Here is an 18,129-nt window from a genome sequence, read left to right as displayed (position 1 = left end):
TCAAAAAGCTTAAACCAGAAGGCATGTAGGTCATCGAGTCACGGTTAAAGAGATTTTAACAATACAACACGCGGTTGTTTCTGTCTTCATCTTGCTGCTTTATAAAATAGTCATATGCTTCATTTAAAAACAGTGAAGTGGTTGTGAATTTAAAGGATTTTAGCTTAAATGTACAGCAGTTCTACAATGAGCTGTGACTGCATGTAAAGTTGTTTATCATTTATTATAAATAATAAAACTGCAATTAACTATTTACCACCTTATTTTGTCAGCATTAGACGGGTGTAAGGAAGTTCCACACTCATAACTGCACGATAGCGAGATGTTACTGAACTAGGCCAAGGGGTTCTCAGGTTTTTGGGACCAAGGAAAATCCGGTATAGTCCTAAAATAGATTAAACTGCTTTTGACTTAGCATCACTTGTCACAATCTCATCCCTTTCTATTACATGCCTCGACACAACTGAACAGATTTGCCAATGATTTCTCCAAAGACAACATGTGAGAGAGTTATGGGCATAAAATTGTTGTGAATCATCCTGATATGAATGGATATTTTAAAGATGCATCGCAATATTAACCGTAAAATTAATCACATCACATTATCTTTTAGAAGTAAGCTACTTTTCTTTCTGCTATATAATTTGTGTTTACTTCAAACATTAAAATCAAGTCAGGATGGAGTTCAGCCTTTCTATGTGTGATTGTTGGTATTGCGATGTTTGTCATTTCTAGTACTTTTTTTGACTTATTTTGTTGGCTTGTGGGGCTTTTTTATTGGCTGTTATAGTGATGGTTGGGTTTCTATTCTTGATTGGTAATTTTTTTAAATACGTCCAGTAGCGGTGGTAAGGTTTTTCTGTTTTGTTTGGTTTTGTTTTTGGTTTATGTTGGATGATAATTGCTATTTTTGTGGATTGTCAGTCCTTGGGACCTTTTGCTGTTGTTGATTGTGAATAGCTGCTGTTGTGGTTGGGTTTTTCGTTTTTGAATTCTGCTGGTTGTTTATTATGTGTTGTGATCATTTTTGTTTTGGTAGATTCTGGTGTTAGTTTTGGTTGTTAATTTAAATATTATTCAATTATTGGTTTTTGTTAGGAGATAATGTGTTTTTTTCTACGTTGTTGGTTGCTGGGCTCTCTGTTGTGTTTTTGGTTGGTAAAAGTTTCTGTTGTGGATTTTGCTCTTTTTTAGCTTTTGGATTGCAGTCTTTGTGTTTACTGTTGATTATTGTGGTGAGTTTCGAGGGGTTACTCTTTGTGTGATGATTATTGATTTTGGTTGTTTTTGCAGAGAACTTCTCCATGGGTATTAATGAAGTACACATTATTATACCCTCGAAGTTAAATCTTAACCTTTCCCAAACACAATGTACTACTAAAGGAGGATCGACTCACACAGCGTGGAATTTTTAGACAATAGTAGAAGTCTGTAAAACAGAGATCTATGATAGTTCAGCTTTTTAAGCAACAGCAAAAATAGGAGGAGGCATTTGTGTGTCTTTATTAGATTTATTGACAATAACAAACAGTCTCTTTGCAGAGATTCTTTGTCTGTGCACTCTCATCTTAACACGCCTTGTAGTACTGATACTTCTCTCTCTATGCAGAAACATTTTACCTGTCCATCAATGTTTGTTGTCTTGTTTACTGCTACATCAATGCTCCCTGAAGTGTATGCTCTGAATAAAATATATTATTGTGCTTCTTCAGGCCTGACGAGCTCTGACAGCTAAGGCAATTTCCCTCCCACGTCACACTCCATTACCTCTCACAGTTTGTTAAAATTCATTAGCATGTGTGCTGATGTGGTGCTTATAAATTCACCTGTTTAGTTAGTCGTTTCATGTTAAGTCATGCATTTAGAAGACTAAATTCTCTAAGATTTATCAGGATGTTTTGTATGTTTTAATTAATTGCTATCATTTATGTCTTGTTCACACTAATTTATGGCAAAACTCTCTCAGTTGTGTTGGCATTTCTGAGAATAACCTAAAAAAACAGATTTTCAACCCATCTTTCAGTTTGAACATGAATAGTTGCGCTAAAACAAAGTACGGTGAATCATGCAGCCGAGTGAAGTTTCACAACTAAGCATCACAGCCGGGGGACATGTGAAACTGTTTACACTTGTCTCATTAGACAGAAATAAAACTGAGGTGAAACTGCCTACCACGTATCAAAGCAGGTGATTAAGAATTGGTCTTGGCTTCTCTTGCTGTTCAGTCCTGTTTCATGCTTCATGTTGACACCAACATAGTCTCCAACTCATTAAAAAGGTAAAACTGGCACAAAGGCAGTTTAGTCCTTTACAGCCAGAAAACAAAACTTCAGTCACGTGATACCAGTCTTCTGTTGCTACACTCATTACTGCTCAGTCTTTGTTTTGACTCTCACTCTATGAATACTGAAAGACTGCATTTGATTCATCGTGTGCAATCAGCACCATCAAATGTTCTAAGAAAATGCATCTTAATATTTCTAAAATTTAAATAAATATTCTAGATTTACATCTCATTAACAAATGCAGATGACTGACAACATTTCCTTTAGACGTTCATAGATGAAATATTCTTCCCTAATGTCTAAATTATTGTATACATTTTTCTGGGGAAGTAATTTAAAATATTTATTTTGTGCACATCAAATTATTTTACTGACAACAATGGGAAAAATCTTGAATTCTCACTTAAGAAGAACTGCGCGAGAAATCACTACCTGGAGGGTGGTCAATTAAAATATTTTAATTTCATTAATTTAATAGATCAAAAGCCAGAATTCCTCATGCTTTATCTGCAGAATCATTCCTGAATTAGTCATTTTTGACCTATTATTAGTGCTGAAACTGTGCAATAATTTTACTTCTGCTTTGGCTCTTTTTGAAATATTCACCGGATGGCCAGGAGGTGTTCGCGATGTCTTATCGGGCGCTTCTCCGGTGCTGATAATTGGCGTCTGTTTTGTGTCAGTGACGTAAAAGACGGATTTAATGCGACTTGACCGTACACACAGCAGTCGCTTTCTGAAACATCGGATATGTATCGGATTCAGTACCACATACGAAAGTGACCCAGATCGGATTTGAAAATATCGGATTTGTGCCGTTCACACTGTCATACCAGGATCGGATATGGGTCGCATAGGGTCAAAAAAATCGGATTTGATGCGCTTTCGCCTTACAGGTATTAGATCATTTACATTGAAGGTTAAAGGTTGGTTAAAGGGAAATCAGAGCTGTAGTCATTTTAAGTAATCTTTTTTTTCTTTTTACATTGTCTAAAATTGTAGCTGTATTCATGGTTTATTTTGGGTTCATGAAAATGTATGTTTTAACTCCGTGTATTGTGAATGTAAGCCCAACAAGGGACAATGGTTGGAAACTAGCAATACCTATAAACTTATGTGCAGTACATCAATTTTATGTTTTATACTTGGACGATGTTAATCTGTACTGTCCCTTTTAAATAAAGAATTATTATTATGAATTGGGTCATCATACATGAAATAAAAAGGAAAATGGCAAAATAGGATTTGTGCATCTCTTGAAATTCTTTTGAACTCTTTAGATGTCACTTTTCTGTCCTCTGTATAAAATCCTTATTTATGTGCTCACACAGACACTCTTCACATATTGGTTAAGAAAACTCTGATTCCTCCATTTAAAATGCCTGCGTGTCACAAAAACAACAAATGTCTGAGTTCATCTCTGCATCCGCTGGCCTCTCCCACTCGAACCACCCAACAAATTTGAGACATCACTAAGATCTAGCACACAGCGGCAGATGTTTGAGTCATCCTTACTGACAGCTTACACATACACATATACAGACGGGTTAGAAATTAAAGGAATAAGCTGAACTTTTGACCCCTACGTTGAAGAAACTGTGACTGTGTTATGCTGCAGGCAGCATTTTGCTGCTGTTGTTTGGGTTCACTCGCCCCAGAAATCTGTTCAGGGAGAACACCTTAATCTTATGATGAAAGATTTCTATGGTAATGGGAGTGGTCTCTACCAGGATGACGCTACCACCATCAACAGGGCATGAGTGACTATGATGATATGAATCACATCTAGGCTGGGGTACTTTTTATAAAAAGATATGTGCATAGAACAAGCCAGGAATTAGATTTTCGGTACCTTTCTGGTATTTGTTGTACAAGTTGTGTTGACTGTCGTGATGTTTTGGATTTTTTTTTTTTTTTGGTTAACCCCTGTAATTGGTGATTCTTATTATTTGGAGATTTAAAAAGTCTAGTCTCTCTGGAGCTTTCTGGGGGAAAATTATCTTATTTGTACTGATTTGCAACAGATGCTTTGGCTCTTTATGCCTTTAAAGCATGAAGCCTGAAATAATTACCAGAAAATTCAAACATTTGGAAAAGTTGGAGTGTATAGTGAACCTCACAATGAAATTAAAAAAACAAACAAACAAGAGGGCGGTAGTCTTTACTGATCATGTAGAAGTCTCAAAAACTCACCATAACTCACATATCAAATATGATACACTTGGCTTTAAAAGGTTAAGTTGCATTTTCCATTTACATGCAAAGAAGTCTATCAAACTCATTGCAAGATTACAACTTTGACATTAGAAGACCACCTCTGTTTACCTGTTACGCTTGACATCAAGTTGGCATACCATTCTCAGTGGTTGAATTTCATTTTGGGACTCATTTAACCAATTCCCATGAATCTAGCCCTCATAATGCAATTTCATTGATCTAATAATGATGAACTCAGTGTTGGCACTAGTGTAGAATGACTAGATAGTGCAACAGAAGTGAATAAACCTCTCCAGGGAAACATCTTGGGAACTTTTCCTCTTTCTACCACACTCTCAATCTGCCATTTCTCTTGCTAGCAGGCTTCAAATATGTGAGCTTGTGGCATGTAAACATTGATCACTATCTAAAGATGAAAATCCACAAAACCACAAGGGATTAAAAGGAATATTACCAAGGGCAGTCTCCATTAAGTTAACTTTTATCATTCAGATCACCAGATGGGTAACGCTAACATTATTAACGTGATGAAACAATCCAAAGAGGGGTTTTCAGGCAAAATGGCTCATAATGTCTGTGGCACAACCTTTTAACACTGGAACGAGCATCTGGATGTGTAAAACTTACAATGGAGAAAGAACAGAACAAGCAATGAAAATGGCAGAAAACATTCGGAAATAGTTTCAAAAATCCAAATCAAATAAATCCCTCCTGTGGGAAGCATTAAGATTGGAAAGCCTTGATACCACACATCTCCACTTCAGGATATGTATTGGCTTTCTATTTTTTCTACAAGGGGCCAAACCTGGTTCTATTATACTCTCTAAATTTACTTTCAAACCTCCAGCAGGACCAGGCTCAGGGAGGGGCAGCCATCTGCCTCAACTCCTTGGTACTGACTGGAAAGAGAAGAAAGCAGAGAGACACAGGACAAAAGAGTCACTATGGGAGCAAGAACCAGAGTATAATAACTGCTAATGATTTAGCAAGGATAAAGTTTGCCAACTGCAACCTTCAAGAAAAAGAAAGTTTTAAACCTAGTGTCAAGAGTAGAGAGAGTGACAGTCTCTCAAATTCAAACTGGGAGGTTATTTATTAGAGATGGCTGAATGCTTGATCTCCAGTTCTCCACTATTCAAAACCACAACATGCAGTCTGAGAGTAAAGTGCTCTGTTAGTATAATGGGCTGATATAAGGTCTTTAAGATATGGCAGAGCCTGATTATTCAATACCTTATTGAATAATAACCAATGAAGAGAAGCCAATTTTAGAGAAAAGTCTCCTTTTGCAATCTCATTTTGCTCTCTTGCTGAAATATTCTGGATCAGCTGAAGGCTGTTCTGAGACTTTAGCAATATTAAGCAAATGAATGAACGCAGTCCTACATATTTGCTTAATGTGAACACTGAAGGACAAATCCTGTTAAAAATGACTCCAAGTTGATATTACCCAGTAAGTAACTATCTGCTTAGACACCATGTTTCTCACACTTTTAGAACTGAGTGCCATAACCTCAGTTTTGTCTAAATTTAGAAGTAGGAACTTTGAGGTCATCCAGGTCTTGATGTCTTGAAGACATGCCTATATTTTAAGAACATAATTTGTATCATCTACATTCATTAATAAATCAAACTGGGTATTATCTGCATAGCAATGAAAATGATTTCAGTGCTTCCTAATAATATTGTAAATAAGCACCAAAACAGCACTAATGAAGGTTAGGAAAGGGTAATCATCTTCTTAGGGCTCTAAAAATGGACTTATCTCTGTGCTTATATAAATTGCAATTGCATAAATTGTATAAATGCACAATTCTTGAAGACTTGTCATCCTGAGGAATCCTTAACATGAAGCTGTCTGTTCTGTATCACTAAAAGTTGTAAAATGTTGTATCACTAAAATATCATTCTCAGTCAGTTGTTATTTATTATGTGTTTACAGCGCCCTCTGTGGCTGCTCCAAGTAATCCGCTCAGTCAAGCAAAGCAAGTGAGAAAGAAGAAGGGAAACATATCGGCACACAGTTTATGGTGTCCTGTTGGAAGAAATACTGTCCACATCTTCTGTTTATGGTTGTATCGCCGGTATGTACTTAAAGTATAAGTTGCAACTTTGTTTTTTGTACAATATGTTGCCCGCTAATGCAGTATTTGGCTGTAAAGCTAGTCCTTTTGTTAAGCTAGTTACCTGTGATTTTGGAGTTCGTCTGGGATAGCATCAGTAGTAGTTTAAAAAGTTTACATAATTAGACATATGCTATGTAGTAGCAGGGTGGTATATAAATGCATATTATGCTGCACATATGTATGTCATGACTGTATTTTTTGTCTTGCTTTTAGTTTTATATCACAATGTCACCAGGAGACCGAGGCCCTGTACAGGCTCTTGGTAAATGCATTGAGGAAATTAATGACTGGTTGTGCCACAATTTTCTCCAGCTAAACAAAAACAAAACTGAGGTAATAGTCTTTGGCGCCAAAGAAAAACAATTACAGGTCACCAGAGAACTTCAATCTATACACCTAAAAACCACAAACCAGGCGAGAAATTTGGGTGTAGTGATGGATGCAGACCTAAACACATTAAGACAATAACAAAATGAGCTTACTGTCACCTCAAGAATATTTCAAGGATCAAAGATCTGATGTCTCAACAGGACCTGGAAACACTAGTCCATGCATTCATCTTTAGTAGGCTTGATTACTGTAACAGCATCTTTACAGGTCTACCTAAAAAATCAGTCAGACAACTACAGCTCATTCAGAACTCTGCTGCTCGAGTCCTCACTAAGACCAAAAAAGTGGACCACATCAGTCCAGCTCTGAGGTCTTTACACTGGCTGCCTGTCCGTCAGAGGATAGACTTTAAAGTTCTGATGCCGGTCTATAAAGCTCTGAATGGTTTAGGACCAAAATACATCAATGACCTCCTGACCCAGTATGAACCTTCCAGATCCCTCAGGTCATCTGGATCCGGTCTTTTATCAGTTCCCAGAGTCAGAACCAGACACAGAGAAGCTGCATTCAGCTTTTATGCTCCTTATATCTGGAACAAACTCCCAGAAAGCCTCAGATCAGCTGAAACACTCAGTTTATTTAAATCCAGGATGAAGACTCACCTATTCTCAGCTGCATTTGAATAAAGTACCAAATCCACACTTTTAAGCTTAAATTTCAAAACTTATATTTAACTACTGATTTTATCTACTGTTCTGATTTTATCTGTTTTGATTCTATATACTGTTTTGTTTGTTGTTAGTTAGTTTGTTTGCTTGTTCTAATCAATTTTAAATCATGCTTTTTATTTGTCTTTGTTTCTAATGTCTCTGTAAAGCACTTTGAATCACCTTGTTGTTGAATTGTGCTATACAAATAAATTTGCCTTGCCTTGCCTTGCCTTTACCCTTTTGAATGTCAGTAAACCTGTTGACAACGCTCATCGGTCTTCAGAGTGGTGATATAAGAAAGGTGTTAACGCCCCTGCATCAGACATGCACCCATAACGGCACACTGTCCTTGTTTTAACAATAGCACAAACCTAACTTTACCATAAACTCAACCAAATCCAAACTTTTAACCTTACTCTTATCTTTAAATCTTAAATTTGAATGATTTCTGTCATGGGCTCATGTTCCCAGATTAAGTTCCCAGCAATCTTAAGAAGACATGCACTTGGAGACAAAAACACACAAACACCACCACCTACACATGTCAGAAAGTGTTTTATTGCTCTGAGCACAGTGACAGTATTATATTAGAAGCAACAAAAAGCTGCTGGCGTGCGTCTGTATGTATAAACTTACCAACAGCCAAATTAGCAATGAAGAAGTTGGTGACAGTGCGGAGCGTCTTGAAGCGATAGATGACATAGATGACAAGAGAATTACCCAGAACTCCCAGCACAATAATGGTGCTGTAGGCCAGGATCAACACCACCTGTAAAACAAAACAAACAAACAGCTGTAAACATCTCTCAGAGGTAAATTGTTGCAGCAGAATAAACTAATTTAGAAAAAACAGAGGTGATGTGAAGTGGAACTTCTGTATCCCTCAACTGAAGAATGAATCGAGATTATATGATACTCTTCTTTTAGATAGTTTTATGTTTTATTTCCTACTTTTACCAAATTTATTTAATTATAATATGTTTTGTTTACACAGAGAGCAAAACAGTGTGTTATAATATAAAAAACAAACTGAAACATAAGACACATTTGGGGCGTCTGAACCTACAGTCACTTGTCAACTGGCTGTATTGCAGACTGATGTAAGGGTAAATGGGAATAATGGGAAAAATTGCAATCACTTTAGGCTACGTCCACACGTACACGGGTATTTTTGAAAACTGAGATTTTCTGTTTTCATTTTTTTTAAAAATCCCGTCCACACGTAAAAGCCAAAAACGAAGGAAAACGCTGCTAAGAACATTCAGTTCAACCAGGAAGGAGCATAGCAGCAAATAGGACCATCGTTTGTACCGCGACAACCTGCCTCCACTCAAAAACTGTGCTGTCAATGATTCCTGGAAAGACACGCGATACTTGAGGACCACTAGAAGCTCTAAAATGTCTCCTAAAAGGACAAGGAGGAAATGCAGTTGCTGCTAGGCCTTCTTTACCAGCACGTTGGTGTTGTGGGCCCAGGTGAGATTGACAGAGATCCTCCAGCAGCCACTAGGCCCAGGATCCTCCAGCAGCCACCAGGCCCAGGACCCTCCTGCTGCCACCAGGCCCAAGATCCTCCAGCAGCCACCAGGCCCAAGATCCTCCAGCAGCCACTAGGCCCAGGATCCTCCAGCAGCCACCAGGCCCAGGACCCTCCTGCTGCCACCAGGCCCAAGATCCTCCAACAGCCACTAGGCCCAGGATCCTCCAACAACCACTAGGCCCAGGCTCTTCCAGCAGCCAGTAGTCCCAGGATCCTGCAGCAGCCACTAGGCCCAGGCTCTTCCAGCAGCCACCAGGCCCAGGATCCTCCAGAAGCCACTGGGCCCAGGCTCCTCTAGCAAGGCACCAACAAGTAAATCGACAGTGACTTCAACGGGCCATCACAAGGTAATACCAATCTCACCATTTTCAGAATGCCGCCTAAAAAAGAAAACCCAGGAGTTGAAGAGGAGTTGGAGGAGATTAAGAAATCACTTAATTTCATGTCTGATGAACTGAGCAAAGTGGCTAAACAACAAGGTATGCTACATGACCTAATGGATGAAATAAAACAACTAAAAAACATGATAAAGGAGAAGGACAAGAAAATAGACGACTTGGAACGGCGAATCGAGGACCTTGAACAATACACAAGAATGGATGATTTAGTCATAAGTGGACTGGAGACGCAACACCGAACAGCAGAGTAACAGCTGGCGGAGGTAAAGACGGTGAAGATGCCCCGGTAGAGGAGCTGCAAATACTTGAAAAGCAAGTGATAAAATTCCTTCAAACGAAGAATGTAAGTATTCAGAGCCATCATATCGCAGCATGCCACACACTCCCCAGAAAAGACAGTAAAACAAAGCCAGCAATTATTCTTCGGTTTGTGAGTCGCAAAACAAAGATTGAGTTACTGAAACAGGGAAAGAAGCTGAAACGGACCGGTGTGTATTTAAATGCACATTTAACGAAAAAGACTGCTGAAATTGCAAGACAGGCATGCAGCCTGAAAAAACAAAATAAGATATAAGCGACATGGACGAGGAACTGCAAAGTAATGATAAGACTAAATGGCAATCCCAAAGAAGCGAAAGTTGTGATGATAAGAGAACTCAAAGACTTAGAGCAATATACATAATCAGGAATGGAAAGTGTTTCTGGCCTTATGGCTCAAAAAACAATAGAAAAAACAACAACAAAAACAAAAAACACATAAATGTCAAGTTTGGACACAGATTATAGGTTTCCATTCAGAGATATTGAAGAGGAAGACTTTGATTATAAAAAGGACTGTCAAGGAGGTTATTTTGTGACACACGCTGAGAAAAAAAACTTCAAAACGTTTCAACTATGCAGAGCACAACATGCATGACCCTGAAAGTAACATTGACCCAGATAACCACTTCTACAATAACACCAATAATACCTGTGAGTACTATACAGACGACCAATTCAATGTGAATATTAATATGGCAAATGCATTGTTGGTCATACATTTCAATAGTAGAAGCCTGTATAAAATATTTTCTAAAATTACAGAATGTTTAAGTAAGTTAAAAAATTTTAATATAATTGCAATATCAGAAACATGGCTCGATAATGAGAAAGTTAGTGAAATGGGACTGGGAGGATATGAATTATTTACAATGAACAGAGTGAATAAAAAAGGAGGCGGTGTTGCTTTATATGTAGATAAAGTTTTGAAATGTAGTCTGATTGAATGTATGTCAAGCACCATAGATGAGGTATTGGAATGTGTTACTATTGAAATCCATGTTGAAAAAGCTAACAATATAATTATAAGTTGCATCTATAGGACACCAGGATCATGCCTCGAGACATTCAATGAAAAACTTGCTGCCATGTTTAGCAACCTAAATGATAAAGTGCAAATAATTTGTGGTGATTTTAATATAGATTTGCTAAACCCAAATGGACATCAGAAAACAACAGATTTCATTAATACAATGTAGAGTAATTCCCTTTTCCCTGTAATTATAAAACCAATTAGAATAGCAATTGATACAGCTACATTGATAGATAATATATTCACAAGTAAAATTGACCATGAAATAGTAGGTGGACTTCTTATAACTGATATAAGCGATCATCTTCCTGTTTTTGCAATTTTTCAAAATTATTTTGGGATTAAAACTACAAACAAAACAATCAAACATTTGATATGATATGACATAGAACAACAAGAGCCATTGCTGCCCTCCAGGTGGACTTAAAAGAACGCAATTGGAATGAGGTTTTTGCAAATGAAGATTAAATAGTGCATATGATGCATTCCTATCAACTGTAGTTTCACTATATGAAAAACATTGTCCTTTAATGAAAATCACTAGAAAGCATCACAGATCAAATAAGCCATGGATCACAAAGGGGATAGAAGATGCATGTAAAAAAAAAAAATAATAATCTATATAGGAGATTCATAAAACAGAGGACAAAAGATGCTGAAAGGAAGTGCAAGTTATATAAAAATAGATTAGTAAATATTATAAGAACAAGTAAGAAAGAATATTACCAAAAATTATTGGAGCAAAGTAAAATGGTAAATGGCCTGCATTTGTATAGCGCTTTTCTAGTCCATAGGACCCCAAAGCGCTTTACACTACATTCAGTCATTCACACACACATTCACACACTGGCGATAGCAAGCTACATTGTAGCCACAGCTGCCCTGGGGCGCACTGACAGAGGCGAGGCTGCCGAACACAGGCGCCACCGGGCCCTCTGACCACCACCACCAGTAGGCAAACACGGGGTTAGTATCTTGCCCAAGGACATTTGGCATGCAGCCAGGGATCGAACCACTGACCTTCTGATTAGTGGCTGACCTGCTCTGCCACCTGAGCTACAGCCACCCCTGGCTGTAGCTCAGGTAGTAGAAGTAACACACAAGAAACATGGAGGATATTAAATAGTATAATCAAAAAGGGCTCAAAAAATAAGAATTATCCAGACTATTTCAAAAAAGATAAAGATATTGTGCTTGATAAAACTAAAGACATTGCAAATGAATTTAATGATTTCTTTGTAAATGTTGGCTTTAATTTAGCAAAAGAAATTTCAGAGTCAAGAAATAATAACGACCTAAATAAACATATTACTCAGAATGTGTCCTCCATGTTTATTGGTGCTGTAACTCATAGAGAAATAATTAACATTGTGAAGACATTTAAAAATAAAAAGTCCACTGACTGTTTTGGTATTGACATGATGTTAGTTAAAAGTATTATAGAATATATAGTGCAACCTTTCGCATACATTTGTAATCTGTCCTTTCGAACTGGTGTGTTTCCCTCACAAGTGAAAATAGCAAAAGTTATTCCAATCCATAAAAATGGAGAGAGATGTCAGTTTACCAATTACAGGCCAATATCACTACTCCCACAGTTCTCAAAAATTTTAGGAAAGTTATTTGTTAATAGACTTGATAAATATATTGAGAAGCATAATCTAAGTGATAACCAATATGGCTTTAGAGCGAAAAGGTCCACTTCGATGGCAGTGATGGAACTTGTAGAAGGGATATCTAATGCAATAGATAATAAGGAATATACTGTTGGTGTTTTTATAGACTTAAAGAAGGCGTTTGATACAATTGATCATTTTATATTAATGAATAAACTAAGAAAAAAGAATGGTTAGGTTGTATGGCGGTGGTCAGCAAAGAGGTACAACAGTGAGTGTCTGCAGCCATCGGTAAAACATGTTGGAGGCCTGAGGTAGATGGAATTATGAACACAGAAAAGTACTGTCAGAAAAAAAGAAAAATCTTTAATTTTGCACTATAGTGTGAACACAAATCCCCCAACTCGAGGATCACCACAACTTGACCTAATAGACCTACACTTTAGTTCACAGATTCACTTTGGCTAAGGTTTATTTCTGGGATTTCACACAACCCAGGGTTCAAATCATGAATACATAATGGTGTTGGATTTACATCATTATGAATGAAATCTGCTCTATTTGGAAGCAGCATGTCCCCCTCCCCTTTCAGCGGGTTACTTGCACTGCTGTAACTGGAGGCTTGTCGTCTCGTCTCTCTATGTACTGGACTGTATGTATCAGAGATAACAATAAAGTTTACTTTGACTTCAGCAGCGAGCAGGCGCACCGAGGGCTCTCACGCTCACTTTTCGCGTATAGAATTTCAAAAAAACATCGGTGCAAATTATAATCATGGTGTTTTCGTGTTTGTTGTTTTGTTTTTAGTTGGTTTTATTTTGCGAGTTGGGTATTAGATGCCGCTCCAGCCAGCCAGTGAATCCCCCGCTGCCCCGCCCTCTCCTCCCTGTACCACAAGCAGCAGGCGCACCTCGCAAACGGAAGGCACCCTTACTCCCAACAAATGGGCGACAGAAAACCGATCGGTGCCTATGCCATTCCCAATATGCGCTGGCTGATGTCAGGGCAGCATGAGTACGAGCAATTTTTTTTTTTTTTTTTTTTTTTTTTTTTGCCGATGCCCGTGATGCCCCCACCAAGATGCCGCCTTGGGCAACCGCCCGTGTCACCCGTATCAAAAATCGCTACTGGTTGATGAAGTACTATAGTCATCTGGACGACCAACTGCTCCAAGCTGGTCAAAAAGGCTCACCAGCGCCTCTTCTTCTTGAGGACTCTGAGGAAGAACCACCTGTCCTCAGACATCCTGGTGAACTTCTATCGCTGCACCATTAAGAGCATACTGACAAACATACTGTAGCGGGTCAGGGCTGTTCGGGGTTCTGTTTGTACAGTTATGTTTTGTGTATGTTGCCATGGTGACGGGTGACGCCCTCTCGCTGCAACGGTGTGTCCTTCCGGGGTCAGAGGGCGCCCTGTGTGTTGTTGTTGTTGTTGTTGCCGCGCTGAGCAGCTAGCTAGCGGCAGTGTGTGTTTCTCCAAATGTTAATAAACGGCTGTGCTCCCTGGCTAGCTCATGGGAAGCAAGACCGAACGATACCTCCGTCTCCTCCATCTCTGAGCTCGCCACAATACTGTATAACAGTCTGGTACAGGAACTGCTCTGCCTCGGACCGGAAGGCGTTGTAGAGGGTCGTGAAAACTGCCCAATGCATCGCCGGAGCACCACTTCCTGCCATAAATGACATCTACAGGAAGCGGTGTCTGGAAAGGGCTGGGAAAATCATCAAAGACCCCAGTCACCCATCACATGGACTCTTCACCCTCCTGCCCTCTGGGAGGCGCTACAGGAGCCTCCGGACTAAGACCACCAGGTACCGGAACATTAAACTCATGGACTGAACATACACACATCCACAACCACCTACACACACATAATGGACAAGACCCTCATACACACAATAATAACATGGCTGAACCACCACTCACAACCACTAGCACTTTATATAGCCTCTATAGAAATTATCCACATATTTCACTTAACTGCGCTACTGTATAATTCTGTAAAAACTAACATTCTGTACAATACGATAATTTTAATTCTACAACTGTTTATGACTTGCATAGTTCATATTTCTGTATAGTTTTCATATATATATATATATATATATATATATATATATATATATATATATATATATATATATATATATAGCTAAAGGTGTACTCTCAGTGGCAAGGGAACAATAATAATAAGAGAACAGCACCACCAAGGCTGGAGACGGAGCAATACTGAAGGAGCATATGGGAGAAGGACGCAACCCATAACGGCAATGCTCAGTGGCTAGTGGATCTGAGGGCAGACCATAGCGACCTCCCTGAACAGGGTCCAGTAACCATCACAGTGGCAGATATCCAAGAAAGGGTCTCCAGTATGAAGAGTTGGACAGCACCAGAGCCCGACATGGTTCACGCCTACTGGCTAAAGAAGCTGACTGCACTCCACGAGCGTCTGGCAGCACAAATGAACCAGCTGCTAGTTAACGAGAGACACCCGGAATGGCTAACCGAAGGTCGGACGGTCCTGATCCCCAAGGACCCCAAGAAGGGACCGGTCCCCTCCAACTACCGACCAATAACCTGCCTCAGTACTACATGGAAGCTCCTGTCAGGCATCATATCAGCTAAGATGAACAGGCACATGGGTCAATACATGAGCGGGACACAGAAAGGAATTGGCAAGAATACCAGAGGCGCAAAACACCAGCTACTGGTAGACAGAACAGTCAGCCGAGACTGCAAGACCAGACTGACCAACCTGTGCACTGCCTGGATTGATTACAGGAAGGCCTATGACTCAATGCCCCACAGCTGGATACTGAAATGCCTAGAATTGTACAAGATCAATGGGACCCTAAGAGCCTTCATCAGGAACTCAATGGGGATGTGGTGTACAACACTAGAGGCCAACTCCAAGCCCATAGCACAAGTCACCATCAAGTGCGGGATCTACCAAGGAGATGCTCTGTCCCCACTGCTGTTCTGCATAGGCCTGAACCCCCTCAGTGAGATCATTAACAAGACTGGCTACGGATACCGACTACGGAACGGAGCAGTTGTCAGCCACCTCCTGTACATGGATGACATCAAACTGTATGCCAAGAGTGAACGAGACATCGATTCACTGATCCACACTACCAGGCGATACAGCAATGACATTGGAATGTCGTTCGGACTGGAGAAGTGTAGTTGAATGGTAACAAAGAGAGGGAAGGTAGTCAGAACTGAGGGGATTGAACTACCAGAAGGCAACATTGCAGACATAGAGGACAGTTACAAGTACCTGGGGATCCTGCAGGCGAATGGGAACCATGAAGAGGCTGCTAGAAAAGCTGCAACCACCAAGTACCTGCAGAGGGTCAGGCAAGTCCTGAGGAGTCAGCTGAATGGTAAGAACAAGATCCGGGCCATCAACACGTACGCCCTGCCCGTGATCAGGTACCCTGCTGGGGTAATAGGCTGGCCAAAGGAGGAGATAGAAGCCACTGACATAAAGACAAGAAAGCTCCTTACCATGCATGGAGGGTTTCACCCCAAGTCCAGCACCCTGAGGCTGTACGCTAAGTGCAAGGAAGGGGGCCGGGGACTGGTGAGTGTCAGCACCACAGTCCAGGATGAGACAACGAACATCCAAGAATACATTGGGAAGATGGCCCCAACTGACCGAGTGCTCAGTGAATACCTCAGGCAGCAGAAACCCAAGAAAGAGGAGGGAGACGAGGAACCATCATGGAAGGACAGGCCCCTGCACGGTATGTACCACCGGCAGATAGAGGAGGTGGCTGATATCCAGAAATCCTACCAGTGGCTGGACAAAGTTGGACTGAAAGACAGCACAGAGGCACTAATCATGGCAGCACAAGAACAAGCTCTGAGTACAAGATCCATAGAGGCTGGGGTCTATCACACCAGGCAAGACCCCAGGTGCAGGCTGTGTAAAGATGCCCCAGAGACAATCCAGCACATAACAGCAGGGTGCAAGATGCTAGCAGGCAAGGCATACATGGAACGCCATAACCACGTGGCTGGCATAGTGTACAGGAACATCTGTGCCGAGTATAACCTGGAAGTCCCGAGGTCAAAATGGGAGATGCCCCCAAGGGTGGTGGAGAATGACCGAGCTAAGATCCTGTGGGACTTCCAGATACAGATGGACAAAATGGTGGTGGCTAACCAACCGGACATAGTGGTGGTAGACAAACAGAAGAAGACGGCCGTAGTGATCGATGTAGCGGTTCCGAATGACAGCAATATCAGGAAGAAGGAACACGAGAAGCTGGAGAAATACCAAGGGCTCAGAGAAGAGCTCGAGAGGATGTGGAGGGTGAAGGTAACAGTGGTCCCCGTGGTAATTGGAGCACTAGGTGCGGTGACTCCCAAGCTAGGCGAGTGGCTCCAGCAGATCCCGGGAATAACATCGGAGATCTCTGTCCAGAAGAGCGCAGTCCTGGGAACAGCTAAGATACTGCGCAGGACCTTCAAGCTCCCAGGCCTCTGGTAGAGGACCCGAGCTTGAAGGATATACCGCCCGCAGGGGCGTGCTGGGTGTTTTATATATATATATATATATATATATATATATATATATATATATATATATATATATATACATACACAACTTTTATGCTCGTTTTGAGCGAGGGAACCCCACAACCACAACCAAAGCAGACATGACGCCAGACCACCAACCTATGACTCTCTCCCCCACCGATGTAGGAGCGGTGCTGAGCAGGATCAATGTCCACAAGGCTGCAGGCCCTGATGGCATCCCCGGGCGTGTTCTCAGAGCGTGTTCTGGGGAGCTTGCAGGAGTGCTCACAGACATATTCAATCTGTCCTTGGCCCACGCTGTGGTACCGGCCTGCTTCAAATCCACCTCCATCGTCCCGATACCCAAAAACTCCAACCCATCTTGCCTCAATGATTACCGCCCAGTAGCACTCACCCCCATCATCACTAAGTGCTTAGAGCGACTGGTCCTAGCACACTTCAAATCCTGTCTCCCCCCCCACCCTGGACCCCCACCAATTCGCATACCGCCGGAACAGGAGCACAGAGGATGCAGTCTCCATCGCAATGCACTCTGTCCTCTCACACCTGGACAACAACAACACCTACGCCAGAATGCTGTTTATAGACTTCAGTTCAGCATTCAATACAATCCACCCCTCACAACTCATCAGGAAACTGACAGACCTGGGTATCAGTTCCCTCATCTGCAAATGGTTACTGGACTTCCTGACCAACCGCCCCCAACATGAGCAGCGGTTATCCAGCCGGACATCTACCATCACAATGAACACCGGTGTACCACAAGGCTGTGTGATGAGCCCTTTCCTCTACTCCCTCTTCACCCACGACTGCAGACCTGCTGATGGTTCCAACACCATCATTAAGTTTGCAGATGACACCACGGTGATTGGCCTCATCAGTGACAACGATGAGGCCGCCTACAGGGAGGAGGTGGATCGTCTGGCTGAGTGGTGCGACAGAAACAACCTGCTGCTTAACACCGAGAAGACCAAGGAGCTCATTGTGGACTACAGGAGGAATGCT

At 41.0% G+C, this 18,129-nt stretch overlaps 1 protein-coding gene across 3 annotated transcripts in view; it reads right to left on the bottom strand.

Moving 5' to 3' along the window:
• Nucleotides 1-18,129, bottom strand: part of npy2rl (neuropeptide Y receptor Y2, like) — an 86,693-nt gene that overhangs the window by 26,964 nt on the left and 41,600 nt on the right. For all 3 annotated transcript variants that reach the window (XM_004572302.4, XM_076880036.1, XM_004572303.4), the window contains exon 3: nucleotides 8,305-8,437. In XM_004572302.4, the coding sequence (XP_004572359.1) occupies nucleotides 8,305-8,437 (133 nt within the window). The remainder of the gene's footprint in view (nucleotides 1-8,304; nucleotides 8,438-18,129) is intronic.

Source organism: Maylandia zebra, linkage group LG3, assembly GCF_041146795.1.
Source record: "Maylandia zebra isolate NMK-2024a linkage group LG3, Mzebra_GT3a, whole genome shotgun sequence".
In the NCBI taxonomy this organism is placed as follows: domain Eukaryota; kingdom Metazoa; phylum Chordata; class Actinopteri; order Cichliformes; family Cichlidae; genus Maylandia; species Maylandia zebra.
This window is presented reverse-complemented; position numbering and strand designations above follow the sequence as displayed.